At 52.6% G+C, this 13846-nt stretch overlaps 6 protein-coding genes across 6 annotated transcripts in view; 5 read left to right on the top strand and 1 right to left on the bottom strand.

The window, feature by feature from the left end:
• Window positions 1-689: 689 nt before the first annotated feature.
• ASPZODRAFT_138752 (hypothetical protein) lies at window positions 690-1273 on the top strand (the record flags this gene model as incomplete). Its single annotated transcript, XM_022724487.1, has 2 exons — window positions 690-1020; window positions 1071-1273. The coding sequence occupies 2 exons, from the start codon at window positions 690-692 to the stop codon at window positions 1271-1273; spliced, it is 534 nt and encodes a 177-aa protein (XP_022586188.1).
• Window positions 1274-2257: 984 nt separating this feature from the next.
• ASPZODRAFT_138751 (hypothetical protein) lies at window positions 2258-3988 on the top strand (the record flags this gene model as incomplete). The annotated part of the gene is made up of 1 exon (XM_022724486.1): window positions 2258-3988. One exon carries the CDS (start codon window positions 2258-2260, stop codon window positions 3986-3988), a length of 1731 nt encoding a protein of 576 aa, XP_022586187.1.
• A 33-nt stretch (window positions 3989-4021) lies between these two features.
• On the bottom strand, window positions 4022-5497 carry ASPZODRAFT_148918 (hypothetical protein; the record flags this gene model as incomplete). The annotated part of the gene is made up of 3 exons (XM_022725432.1): window positions 4022-4927; window positions 4992-5072; window positions 5123-5497. 3 exons carry the CDS (start codon window positions 5495-5497, stop codon window positions 4022-4024), a joined length of 1362 nt encoding a protein of 453 aa, XP_022586186.1.
• Window positions 5498-7197: 1700 nt separating this feature from the next.
• On the top strand, window positions 7198-10857 carry ASPZODRAFT_148917 (hypothetical protein; the record flags this gene model as incomplete). The annotated part of the gene is made up of 5 exons (XM_022725431.1): window positions 7198-7468; window positions 7551-8406; window positions 8469-9080; window positions 9149-9533; window positions 9601-10857. 5 exons carry the CDS (start codon window positions 7198-7200, stop codon window positions 10855-10857), a joined length of 3381 nt encoding a protein of 1126 aa, XP_022586185.1.
• Window positions 10858-11274: 417 nt separating this feature from the next.
• Window positions 11275-12654, top strand: ASPZODRAFT_12487 (hypothetical protein; the record flags this gene model as incomplete). The annotated part of the gene is made up of 3 exons (XM_022721406.1): window positions 11275-11597; window positions 11692-12211; window positions 12607-12654. 3 exons carry the CDS (start codon window positions 11275-11277, stop codon window positions 12652-12654), a joined length of 891 nt encoding a protein of 296 aa, XP_022586184.1.
• A 526-nt stretch (window positions 12655-13180) lies between these two features.
• Window positions 13181-13846, top strand: part of ASPZODRAFT_22113 (hypothetical protein) — a gene marked incomplete at its 5' end in the record, with an annotated part of 2513 nt that continues 1847 nt past the window's right edge. The window contains 2 exons of the mRNA XM_022727875.1: window positions 13181-13471; window positions 13537-13825. Of these exons, the coding sequence (XP_022586183.1) occupies window positions 13181-13471; window positions 13537-13825 (580 nt within the window). The remainder of the gene's footprint in view (window positions 13472-13536; window positions 13826-13846) is intronic.

Raw genomic sequence — 13846 nt, 5'->3', positions numbered from 1 at the left:
CAGTAACCCCTCTGCTGTGGTTCACCATGCGACAGGTTTCTTTCTGCTCGGATAAGAGGCTGCTGAACGGACCGCGAGGCTCGTGATCAACAGACGTTGATTTTAGTAAACACGAGGACGAGATAAGGCAAATATTCATAGAATCCAATCTTCCATACACACACCACCACGAAGAAAGTCGCGATTCTCCAGTTCCTCAGCAACGCGTCGTGTCCAACGCAGCGCAAGTTTCAATTAATTAAACCGGAGAGAAAAGTAGGCGGTGGAGAAAAGCCGGGCGTAACAGCAGGCGGTGTGCGTTTGCTTTGTATGCAGTAGAAATGCTGGCGTCATCTTCTTCCCTATTCCACCTCTCTTTCTTTCACACTCTTTTAGCAGCTCCAGGTTATTATTCAATAGTAATCTCCCCACTAGACTTCATCATGGTTTATCTTCGTTTTGATTCACTCTGTCTCTTGAGCTCTCCTCCACCTTAGCTTTGGTTGGTACTCTTGACTAACCCCCTCTTCCCCAAGCATCACCACCTGATTATTGCTTCTCGAATGATAATCTGACTGAGCTATATGGTCCTAGAAGTCTGCCTCCAGCTTGCATGTAGGCGAAAACTAGGCCGGTGTTGGTTGTGTGTTGCTCAGCCATCATCAAATTCGCTTTCCTCGACCAACCCTACAGTCCCTACATTTGCCATAATGTCGTCGACACCGACTACCCCAATAAGATCTCTCTTCAGTACACCCGAATCGGGAACTGCAGAACGAAAGATCATGAGCATGTTGGAGCCGCACCATAATTATGTAGATGACGTCACTGCTTGGAAGTGCCAGGTCAAGCAGTTACTCCTCGAAGCTGGTGATCTTACCCCCAGCAAGCTTGCCAGATTAGGGGAGGAAAGACTTGCAGCCTCTAGCCTTACCGACTTGGACTTCATTGTCTCTCTCTTGGACATTGATTATTTTGCAATCGAAGACCGTCGTTGGAAGCTACCAATTGGACGGGGGGTCCGTCTCTCTGAAGCCACTGGTACGTTGGTATTGCTCTAATGTGTAGACACAAAACTAATGCAAGTTTAGAATCCTTGCTGAGAAGAATGCTCAATGCCATCTTCTGGAAACGAGAGTCCTGTGAAGCTCTGTCGAGAACATTTTTTGACCTTGTGATTTTCGACCTATTGGAGGCCAACAATGCTAGCTCTGCGAGGCCCATCCATGTCTTTGCGGGGATGTGGATGGTATTATTAAGGCATCGATTTCACTCTCCTCAACACAACCCCTAAGCATCTCTTCCCTACAACCAGTCAAAAATGGCAGGAGACTGTCGAGTCGCAGATACTTACAATTCCCACCTGACCATTTTCGCATGCTAGAATGGGAGAATCCCCAGTTTCTGGCTATGGTGACCTCAGTGGTGCTGAAGACTTTGAGATTCTTCGTCCTACATCTGGAACAGTCGATGTCAGAATATGCCACTTTATGAACTTTGCTTTGTGCCTAACATTTTCACACAGTTGGTCCCGATCCGACTAGAAATCCTTCAGCCCCATGTCGGTACAAAGGATCTAGAGCAGGTTGAACCATAGAGTACTGACAGATATGGTATTTCTATCGCTGCATATCGCTCTTAGTTGCCGACAGATGCTGATGAATTGAGCAAGAAACGAGTGAAGAAAATGTCGACCTAGTAGTGCCTATAGTAGTTGATGGTTGATAGAGCTTACAGGGGTTATACCTACCTAGTATTCTACCTATTCTGTCTTCTATCAAACTTTGTAAATCAGTATTCCATGTCACTTTTCTCTCTCTAATTCTTTCCCCTTATTTTCTACTGATTTACCCACCGGTTCGTTGCTGACCCATATTACTTGGTACTACACACCTTAATTGTATAGCCGAATCTTCCGCCCGAAAGCTTCGGCTTCCTCCCGATCGATCTTCGTCTCGGAAAAAAGTCATCTTGCAGGGGGGGCCTTGCAGACCAGGGCGCAGATTGTCTAATGAGATAGATCTACATGGTCTGTGAACCTTGAAGTTGCACAGGCCAGTCAACAGCATACGAGACACAATTAAACGTGCTCCAACACGCCCGCCAAACCACCCCCTCATCCCGCCATCCCGGTTCCATCGCAACGTAACCCTGCTGCCTCCAGTTATTCCTGACACCGAACAATCGCACTCTAAATGGTTTTCTTCATATCCAACGTGGAGAAGCTGCGTCACGGCCAAGAATCAAGCGGCACTCCCCTCGGTCGGGCGCAGAGGCAATGCCGAACACGCCGAAGAAGGATCCCCCGCCAGAGCCTGCTGCCGAACGGCGATGGCAGTTCATCGACTCGTCAAAGAACCCACGCAGCAACCTGACGCAGGTGAAGCGACATGTGATGCAAGAGTATATCCGTCAAAAACGAAGTGACAGTCAGAGTGACGCTGCCGACGACAATCCACCGCCTCTGCCAGTGAGGAAGCCCCGGCGGCCGAGACGGAGGAAGAATGGGGAGAATAATACTTCGCTGGAAGGAGGGAGGGAGGGAAATACATTGTCGATGATCAAGGAGACAGAAGGCGCTATGGTGCTGTTGGTTGAAACTTGGAATCAACAGCTCTCGCCACAGACGACCCTGAGCGCTGCACGGACGGATCCGTTCAACACGTTACCACTGGAGCTCGATGCGCGCAGCCAGGAGCTCTTCGACTTCTACGTCAATGTCATGCCGGCCTGTTCGTACGGGGCCCATTTCCGCTCCCCGCGAGCGCACAATTGGTACACGGCCGTGTTTGTGCCGGAGGGGATGAAGGGCCCTGTGGCCTTTCAGAATACGGTGTTGGTGCACGCTGCGAACACGCAGGCCTGGGTGCGCAACGAGACAGAAACGACCGACACCCTGATACACCGCGGGCGGGCGATCCAAATGCTGCGCGAGCACCGGGCGTGCCATCCGCACGATACGTCGGACGAGGCCATCGTGGCGTCGTTGAGTGCCGCCGCGCTGGAGGACTTTGACCCACGGCCAGGCCACAAGGAGATCAGCTGGGTGCATATGCGAGCTGCCAGGGAGATGATCCGCAACCGGGGCGGGCCTGCAGCATTTGCCAACACCCGGCTAGGGATGCTGATCAACTGGCAGGATTATATCCTGTCGGGATACGAGACATACGGGCCCAGTTTCCACTATGAACATGTACCTCTTGCCTCCGCCAGCCCGTCAACGTCAACGCAGACCTCTGCCTTACATTCGATCCCCTCTCCGCCATCTTCAATGTCACCTTCCACACCCGAATCCCCGTCAGCAAAGGTGCAACTGATCTATACCTCTCCCTACGACGAGATCTATTCTCAATGCGAAGAGTTCCTGTACTTCCTGCAACGCGTGGAGCAGCTCGCACGACACCAAACCCGCCATCTGGAGACAGCGACGGGTCCCCTGCGCCGCACGGCATTTCAGACGACCGCCCCGCTGTACGAGATCCTTGCCTCCCCGCCGGGCCAACGGTTTACGTCGTCGGGAGACCGCAAGCAGTTCATCGCGCGGCTCACGGCGCTGATCATCCTCAACGCCGCGCTGTGGGACTATCGGGCCTCGGTGCGACGGACGGAGTATTTTCTCTCCACATTAGAGCAGGCCGTGCTCCACAGCGAGGTCAATGAGAGTAGCTCTGTGGAAGCCCTTCTTCAGATCCTCCTTGAATGTCAGGACGGCAAATACGATCATCACCATTGGAGGCACGAAAGTGATGGTGATGGTGATGATGATGCTGATGATGATGATGTCGATTTCAGCCAGTACCCGCCCGGCAGTCGGACGGCGTACGGTCGACCATGGTTCGCGGGACGGATGCTGAAAATCGCCAAACGGTTGAAGCTACCGTTGTGGTTGCGGGTGGCGGAGTCGCTGTTTGACTGGTTGACTTTGAGCGTGGACGGGGAATCCATCGATGCAGATGAGTTACGGGGGGAGATTCTTTCTGCACCGATGACATGTTACAATGTATTATAATCATTGATCTAAACTATTCTTTTTAGAATACAGTTATTGTACATGGTCATGGTCATCCACATCCAAGGACAACCCCCTCGTCTCGGGAAAAAACAACCACACCAGCGCTGCGGCGAGGAAATTGAAAGCAACAAAGCAATAGAGGTATTTGTAACCCAAATGCGACAGGGCGAGAGGGGAGCACTGCGTGAAGAGCAGATTGAAGGACCAGTTGGTCGCCGTGGCGAGAGCGGCGCCGCGTGCGCGGAGGGCCGTCGGAAATATCTCAGCGGGATAGATCCACGAAATAAGGCCGAGGGAGGTATAGCAGATTGTGAAGACGAAGAACATACTAATCGCTGCTCGGAGGGCGTTTGCATTGTTCCCCCGCTCAGAAGAAGCGAGGTAGTACCCCGCCAGACTTGCCTCGACGGCCATCGTACAAGCCATGCCCAGCAGGGAAGGGATGAGCAAAGTGCGTCTACCGAAGCGGTCGACTATGAACAGCATAAAGAGCGTGTTCCACACGACGGCCAGGAGGCCCCAGACACCGATGATCAACAGGGAGGTCGAGGTCTGCAGGCCGAGAGTGGTGTAGAGTCTTGGCCCGTAGTTCTGGATCATGTTCGTGCCCGAGGTTTGCGTGAAGAGCTGGATGCCGCACGCGAGGAGGATACGACGGTACTCCTTTGAACCAAAGTGTCCCAAGGTCGAGCGGGAGGAGAGTTGTTTCTGCGATGCGCTCTGGAACTCCTTCTCGGCCAGCTCGGCGCCGTGCAGGCGGACCAGGATCTCACGCCCGGCTTCTTCTCTGCCGTCGTGTTCGATCAACCATCGTGGTGATTCGGGGAGCTGCCAGATCCCTACGCAGAGGACCACCGCGGGGATCACCTGTAGGCCAAGAGGGAAGCGCCAGGTGAAGTCGCCTGTGCGTAGGGAGCAGGCGTAGCCAACCCATTGCTATACATAAGTATAAGTCTGTAGATCTGTATATATATATATATATATATATATATTTACTTACTGCTACCATGATTCCCACGCCAATCATCCATTGCTGGGTAGAGATAAGCATGCCTCGAACTGCAGGAAGAGAGATTTCACTCTACCAATTAGCAAAAAACTCGTTAAAATGAAGAGAAGGGGAAAAACTACACAATAGACAGGAATAGCGGTCGACATCCCCCCCACCGCCAGACCGGCAAGCAAGCGACCAACAATCAGCATGGCGATACTCGCCGCCCCCGCCTGCAACGCCGCGCCGAGAGTCGCCAGCAAGGCCCCCAGACAGATAACGGCGCGCCGACCGTACGCATCGCACAACACCGAGACACTCAGGGAACCCAGGATGGCGCCCCCGGTGTACGAGGAGACAATGGCCCCCGCGACGGCATCGGAGAGGGTCGGCGAGCCGAAGCGGGCGAGAAAGGCTTTCTGGGCGATGGTCGAGGCGATGACGCCCGAGTCGTAGCCGAAGAGGAACGAGCCCAGGGCGGCAAAGGAGCAGATGGCGTGGAGTTTCAGCTTCATCTCACGGATGGTATGCGTGTCATCGGGGTGGTTAGAGAGGTTGAGGATAATCCGCTTGGGTGATAACCAGTTAGGAATAGCTCCATTGCATTTACTTTACTACCACATAAAACTATTACGGAGTACCTATGTAGTAGTATTACTATTTAGTATAAGAGTACTAATTCAATTTATATTAATTATAATCTCTATATAAGTGATTTAATTTTAGTGTCTAGCTTAAGATGGGAGAAGTCTACATAGGTTGTAGTTAGTCCTGTACTGCTATAAGAAATGAGAACTACTAAAATACTTCCTAACCAGTCCTTGTAGATTCCCTGACTAGTTAGTTCTATCAAATACTCCGTAGTATTAAACAGTCACTCCATAGCATGTCTGTACAACGTCAACACGAGGAGTCCACGCGTATTCAGCTGCTGCAGGCAAAATTAAAACAAGTGACTCAACCTCACATAGTATAATAATACCTATACCAAGCATAGTATGATAATACCTATACTCCGTACCAAGCATACTGCATACTCCATAGCGCTGAGACGCGAATTACGGAGCCCTACCTTAGTCAAGTACCTACTATGCACCTAGTCCCTATTCCACCATAGTAACCACCAATCTAGGTAACTTTAGGGAGGTAGCAAAGGTTCCAGCCTGGAGGTAGCCTAATATTAGCTACAGGGTTATCTGCCTGACTAGTTAGTAGTAGTTAACTATATACTATGAACTCCATAGATAACCATTATTCATATTATTCATACTATTCATATTATTCACATTATTTACATTATTCATCCTTGATAACTATACAATTTTAATTAATAATAGTAGTGATGTCGTATGTAGTATGGATAATCTCATACCCTGGTTTGGCTGCATGAAAAACTCTTCGGCCTCTCCTCAACTCCGTCGCCGATCTCATCTCCGACTCGAGTCACCATCAATCAGATTAATTATTCCTTTCCCAACTGCCTCCTGCTGCCACTTGCGCAGTTCATAGCTAACTCCAAAAAACCTGTTGTATTGCTCTATTATCTCCACTCTTCCTTCTCTCTCTCTCTCTCTCTCTCTCTCTCTCTCTCTCTCTCTCTCTCTCTCTCTCCTCTTCTTCTCTCCACTGCTTCTTGTCTCCACACCGCTTTCAGCCGATTATATCATCGCCTCCTCGTCCTCGCTTCGCTTCCCTTCCACTCTACGTTTCTACGTCGGAACCTCGTCTCTCTGACTCATTCCTCGTGTTTCTACCGGTCGATGTGATTGTCTCGAACGGCGTGTGAGTCTCGATCTCCCCCTTGGCCGTCGTCGCACTTCTTTCCGACTCGAATTTGCCTGCCATTGCCCACTTATCGGACGTCCGAAACCCTCCCCCCCGAGCACTTAACGCCGAGATCCTGGCTGCGCCCGCCGAAGAATTCTACGCAGACGGAGCATTGACGAAGACAAGACGCTTCTCGAGCGATCGCTGCTTTATCAATCTATGAGCGTCGATCGCGTCATCTCTTGGTGAAGGATTAGATCGGAGCGCCACCGCGTTATCTCTACGCCCCTTACATGCCGCTCCCACGAGGAGATCCGCACCACACCGACGACGACGGCGGCGACGACGACGAAGGCGACAACGAGTGAGCGAGATACTTCTTTTTTTTTTTTTTTGAAGAGAAAAAATAAATAAAAAAAATTGGGTGTTCCTAAGAATACTCTCCTTCATGGCTGCCCTGTCCAGTCCCGCTCTGTCGACCTCGGTCGAGAACGAGGATGACTCTACCACCACGGGCGATCCCCAGTATTATCTCCCCGCTGACGACCCGGACCTCTCGCTCATACGCGCCAATCCCCTCCTTAAAGATGGTGTCTCCAAGGAGGCGCATCCCATGCAGAAGCGACGCAGGGTCACCAGGGCCTGTGATGAGTGTCGTCGCAAGAAGATCAAGTGTGATGGCAAGCAGCCGTGTGCTCATTGTACAGTCTATAGCTATGGTGAGTATACTACAAAAAAAAAAAAAAAGCAAAAAAAAAGTATCGAAATGAAGATGAATTACAGGACTAATGTGAGCTTAAGAATGCACTTACGATCAGCCCTCCAACCGTCGTCGCAACCCGGCGCCACAGTATGTCGAAGCCCTGGAGGCCCGTCTGCAAAAGGCAGAGGCCCTGCTCCGCGTTCTCGCCCCGGACGTGAATCTCGACGACCCCCATTTCGATGTCCAAGCGACCGAGCAGATGCTGGTTAGAGATCACGTCAACAAGCAGACAAACCCTCCGCCATCGCTTCATCAGCAGCAGCCACCGCAATCGCTGCAACAACAACTACCACTGCGCCCACTGCAACAGCCACAACAGCAGCAGCAACAACCACCACCACCACAACAACAAAAATCGCAAGAGAATGGCGAATCCTCGTCGCTCGAGGCCGGGGAGGAGTCGCTGCTGGAGACCATGGTCGAAAATTCCGGCTCCCTCGACCTTGACGATCAGGGCCATTGGGATTACCACGGTCATTCGTCGGGCATCATTTTCGTGCGCCGCTTGCGCAAGCAGCTCGGCGCTGCTGATAATAACGAGATCATTCCGCGTCTACGGCCGGTTGGTCAGGTCCTGGAGAGTCCCAAGTCCATCTCCGAGTCGCCCCAGGATTCTAACGGGCCGCCCACCCACGATCTCCCCTCGCGCGCTGTCGCGCGCAAACTCTGCCACAGCGCCCTCGACGACGGCGGCGCTCTCATGCGCCTCGTCCACGAACCCTCCTTCTATACCATGCTGGATCGTATATATGACACCCCTCCTGATCAGTTCACCAACGAAGAGAACTCCTTTCTCCCTTTGCTCTACATCGTCATCGCCGTCGGCTGTCTGTTTGCCGATAATGGAACCGGCGTGCTCGAGGTGTCCGGCTACCAGAGTGCCATTGGACAAGGGTATCTATCCCCCTTTTTCTACTTGTACATAATCAATTTTCTTTTACTGACCTTTTCTGGAGCTTTCAATACTACAAAGCAGGACGGCAATTGTTGGACATCACCGACGGTCGCGACCTGACCTCCTTGCAGGCCATCTGTTTCATGATCCTCTTCCTGCAGTCTTCGGCCAAACCCAGTACTTGCTACTCCTATATCGGCATCGCGCTGCGCTCAGCACTGCGATTGGGCCTGCACCGCTCGGTGGCGGCCGATTTCAACCCGATCGAACGCGAGCTGCGCAAGCGCATCTTCTGGACGATCCGGCGCATGGATATCCACATCAGTACCCTGTTGGGCCTACCACAGATGCTGAGCGACGATGACATCGACCAGGGGTACCCACTCGACATTGACGACGAGTACATCACCGCCGACAGCATCCTGCCCATGCCCGCCGACCGCACGCCGCTGATGGCCGGCGCCAATGCCCACACCAGCCTCACCAACATCATCCTCAAGGTCGTCAAGTACATCTACCCAGTCAAGCACGTCAAGTACCGCTCCGAGTCCGACCAGCGCTACATGGTCAGCCACTCCAAGATCCGCGAGATCGAGCGCGATTTGCAGGCCTGGATGGAACAGCTGCCACCGGCGCTGCGCCCAGGGACAGAAGTGTCCCCGCAGCTGGAACGGTAGGAACCTTGAATATTTTTTTTTTTTTTATTTTAAATCATTTTGAACATCCGGCTAACAAGTCTAGGATCCGGCAATTGCTGCGCATTGGCTATGCCTACGTGCAGATGGTCATGTACCGGCCCTTCCTGCACTACGTGTCGAGCGGCTCCCAGGCTCGCGGAGTCGACAAACGCTCCTACGCCTGCGCCGCAGCCTGTGTCAGCGTGTCGCGCAACATCGTCCACATCACCACGGGGATGCATAAGCGTGGCCTGCTCAACGGTTCCTTCTGGTTTACCATGTACACCACCTACTTTGCCATCATGTCGTTGGTCTTCTTCGTGCTCGAGAACCCGGACTCGCCCACTGCCAAGGACGGCGTGCTCAAGGACGCCATGGAGGGCAAGACCACGCTGGCCGGTCTGGCGAAGAAGAGCATGGCGGCTGATCGTTGCTCGCAGAGTTTAGCCGTACGTCTTCTCCCAAACTTCTCTCCTGCAATACTTATGCTTGTCCCCGACTCTAATCAATCGATAGGTTCTATTCAAAAGCCTCCCTGAAATGTTGAAGAACCGACAGAGTTCTTCCGCCCCCATTAACCTGAAACGTTCAGCGCCGTCGAACCCGGCGCCGAACCTGGCGCCCAACCGGACGGACCAGCTACGAAAGTCTCAGATTGCCCCGGACATTGCTCCCCCGCAACGAGCCAGCACGTTCCCTGTACACTTACTATCGCGACCGACGATGGTTGAGACTGCCAACACCCCGCAAACCATGGACGACAACCATGCGGCCTTCAATCGAAAGAAGAACACAAACACGCACAGCAAAACGCCCTCGGGTCTGTGGCTTGTGCAGACGCCCGAACCCGCATCCTCCGGCACGCCGTCCGAGGTGTTTCCTCTCTCAGAGACCACCCATCATACAGCCTCCTCTTCCTCTGCCTCCTCCTCCTCCTCCTCCTCCATGACCTCTCCGCTGACCTCGACGGTGCCGCCTGCCGTCCCACCAACAACAACCTCGCTAGGCATGAGCTACGCGCAGCCGTTGGGGACTTCGGGCGTTCCGGACCTGATGCCCATCATGTTCCCGTCGGACGATCCCTTTGCGTACCCGGCGCAGCCCATGTCGACGCTAGAAGACGACCACTTCCGGCACGACGCAGGCATCTCAGGGCCTCCTCCATACTCGTTTGACCGCCCGCCGACGAGTAACGGCAGGATGACAGATCCTGCAAACACCACCACCACCACCAACAACAACAACAATAATAATAATAACCCGCCCACCACCCCTAATTTTGATAATAGTACCTTCCCTGGCGGCTTCCCCCTGTTCGCCACCGAGACAACAACAACAACAACAACAACCAACGCCGCCGCCGGTGCCATGAACCCGTCGATATCGGCCCGGTTCTCTTCAGCGTTAGGAGCACCTTCTGTCTCGCCGGTCCCGCACCCATCAGCGTCGGGGTCTGTGCACGGGAGCGAATCAATAGGGAGTCCAGATCTGGTCTCGCTACCGAATCAGCATTTCGGATGGCAGAATATCAGCGGTGCGCCGTCAGAGATGCCTGTTGATTTTGTCCAACACCAACAGCGACAACATGCACACCAACAACAACAGCAACAACAGCAGCAGCAGCAGCAGCAGCAAACGATTGAGGACTGGGAAACGGGCGATCTAGGCCTAGACCTAGGAATCCCACTGGAAGAAATCTTTGGAAACGCACCGTGTAACCAGAACGGCGTACCGAATGAGGACTGGATCCAGTGGATGAATGTGGGGGTGTAATTCTTCCGTATAATTGTTGATACCTTTTTTTTTTTTCTATTCTGTTTATACCTTGATTTGTTTATGTCTTTTCGTTCTGTTGTACGGAGTATGATCATGCGTGATGAGATATGTGGTGTTAGGAGTAGGAATTGATGTTCAAGTCCAGCTACACTGTAGACAGAGATCTTACAAGGCTCTTTACCTAGGTAGATGGATGTATACTTAGGAGATACTATTTAATAGAGTGGTTGGTAAGACATTACTATAATATAAATGATCTCATAGGAGTGGATATGCCAGTCTGACTAATCTAATTGATATGGACCCGCCATAACTACTTGATAGCTCAAGCTTGCTGTTAGTAACTACAGGTCTCTAGCAACTGTCTTCATCCATTGTACCATATATACATATATATATATATATATATATATAATGCTCAAAGCATCCACTCTCCTCTCGTGGCTATTCTACTTGATCCCCGTGTATCTCTTCATCGGGGCTCCCCTGTTCCGCCAGATCTTCCCTGACTCCAATACACCGCAGAGTGCATCGACGTCGAGACCGAGCTCGATCTTCGAGGATTCCGAGACAATAGCCAAACCACACGATGACACGTTCCTGAGCCCCGACAATGGGGAGGATCTCACCTGTCCGGGGGAGAATTACCACGTCCACCTGCTACGCCGAGACCCTCTAGTCATCTATATCGAAGGGTTTGTGTCCGAGGAGGAGGCAGACCATCTAGTTCGAGAGAGGTATGTATTTCTATATATATATATAAAGAGAAAACCATGTACTCTGTACCGTGTTAACCAAGTGTTCTCTCTGTTTTTTTTTTACGAATGTCAGTGTCGACAAGTATTCCCCCTCTATTGTTTTCGACGGGACGACGGAAAAAATCGACCCGAGCATCCGGCACTCCGACCGCGCCCTGCTGGACCGCGACGACACGGTCCGCTGTCTGGAAGAGAGAGCCCGCGCGTTCCAGGGCTGGCGGCCGAATCTGTATATCGAGCGGATGTGGGCGCAGCGGTACAACGCGTCGGGTCACTATGTGCATCATTTCGACTGGGCAGGCACCGCAGGGCGCGTCGGGGGGGGCGATCGCATCAGTACCTTCATGGTCTACCTGGGAGCGAACTGTACGGGGGGGGGAACGCAATTCCCACAACTCACGAAGCCGAGAGGGAAGAAATGGTGTCGGTTTATCGAGTGTGATGGTGATGTCGACGGTGACAGCCAGGTTGGCGAGGGGATCACGTTCAAGCCCATCAAGGGGAATGCGGTGTACTGGGAGAATCTACGTCCGGATGGGACGGGCTATCCGGAGACTTGGCATGCGGCGTTGCCAGTTACAGGGGGGGAGAAGGTGGGGTTGAATATTTGGAGTTGGTATCAACTTCCTGCATGATGTTAGTTCCAGTGTAGTTACATTATGCCGTGTAACATGTAACTATAGATAGCTCGGACCATGGAGTGATTATACAAAAATATACCCACTGGTAGTACTGGTATATACTAGGTACATTACCTCCTAGGTACTAAAGTATCCATAAATACGGAGTACTAGGTCTAGGTACCTAATTCCATACGCCAAGAGCGGATATCTAGCAAGAGACAAATACGCTTATTCTTACCCTGTGTAGTACTAGTTAACTACTAGGTAATATTTACCTAGGTAGTTAGGTACCTAGGTAGTTACCTACGACTACCTTACCTAGGTACCTAGTAGTAAGTCGACTGCTTCGGCTAATACGAACCTAGGAAGTGGCAACCTCAGGCACCCACCTTGCGCTGGCTCATGTGCCCTAATTGCCTCACTTTGTCAGCCTCCCGCCCAGCCAATCATACCCCCTCGTGCGCGCCACTCTTGGCCCGGTCTTGTCCCTGTCTTGGGCTGGCGCTCCGCCGGCTGTTTTTCTGGGCACTCTCGGCTCCCCCCCCTCTTCCTCCCTCTCTCCTGTCTGTCTGTCTGTCTCCCCCGTCTCGACTCGAGAGTCTTTTCCCCTTCCCTCCCTCTGTCTTCTGAGTCGCCCTCCTCCTTCGTTCCAGGTTGAATTCCTTTTTTTTTTCTTTTCTTTTTCTATCTTCGCCTGGTTTACATATGTCGCTGTGATACACTAGGGGAAGGGCTATTGATTAATTTCCACGCCTGGTCCACGGTTGATGTGTCCTGTTGGCTTGTCTTGAGTAGCACAACTCAGTTCGCTATTGACAGTCTGTTCAGAGTTTATTCGACCCTCTTCTTCTGTCTCGATTATCGTTTATCTATTCCTTTCTTTTCTTCACCGTTCCTCTTGTGTGCGTGCGTGTTATCGTCTGTCCTCCGCCCTTGGCAATGTCGGAACACCAAGACCCAACTTCGTCGGTCCCTCCCGCCACGACCGCCCCTGGCGCTCCCCTGACCACCACCCAAGATCAGCCCGCATCAACACACTCGCCATCGCAGGTCTCGCCTGCGACCGCCGCGGCGGCAGCGGCAGCGGCTGCTGCTGCTGCCACGGCTGCCGCTGCGGTGGCCGCCGCCCCTGTCAACGTCAGCGTGAACGGGGCCGCCCGACCGGGAGAAGACTTGCTGTGTCAGTGGCAAGGATGCTCTGAGCGTTGTCCCACGCCAGAAAGTCTCTATGTATGCCTCGTCGTGAACATATGAGAGTTCATCAGGATCCACCCCCCCGTCTAACCCCGTTTCAGGAACACGTCTGCGAGCGCCACGTCGGCCGCAAGAGTACGAACAACCTCAACCTCACTTGCCAATGGGGCAACTGCCGTACCACCACCGTCAAGCGTGACCATATTACCTCCCATATCCGCGTCCACGTCCCCCTGAAGCCTCACAAGTGCGACTTCTGCGGCAAGGCCTTCAAGCGGCCCCAGGACCTCAAGAAACACGTCAAGACCCATGCCGATGACTCGGTCCTCGTCCGCTCCCCGGAACCGGGATCTAGGAACCCTGACCTGGTATTTGGCGGCAATCCTAAGGGTAAGTCTTTGCTTTTTCATT

The sequence above is a fragment of the Penicilliopsis zonata genome, assembly GCF_001890105.1.
Source record: "Penicilliopsis zonata CBS 506.65 unplaced genomic scaffold ASPZOscaffold_1, whole genome shotgun sequence".
In the NCBI taxonomy this organism is placed as follows: domain Eukaryota; kingdom Fungi; phylum Ascomycota; class Eurotiomycetes; order Eurotiales; family Aspergillaceae; genus Penicilliopsis; species Penicilliopsis zonata.
This window is presented reverse-complemented; position numbering and strand designations above follow the sequence as displayed.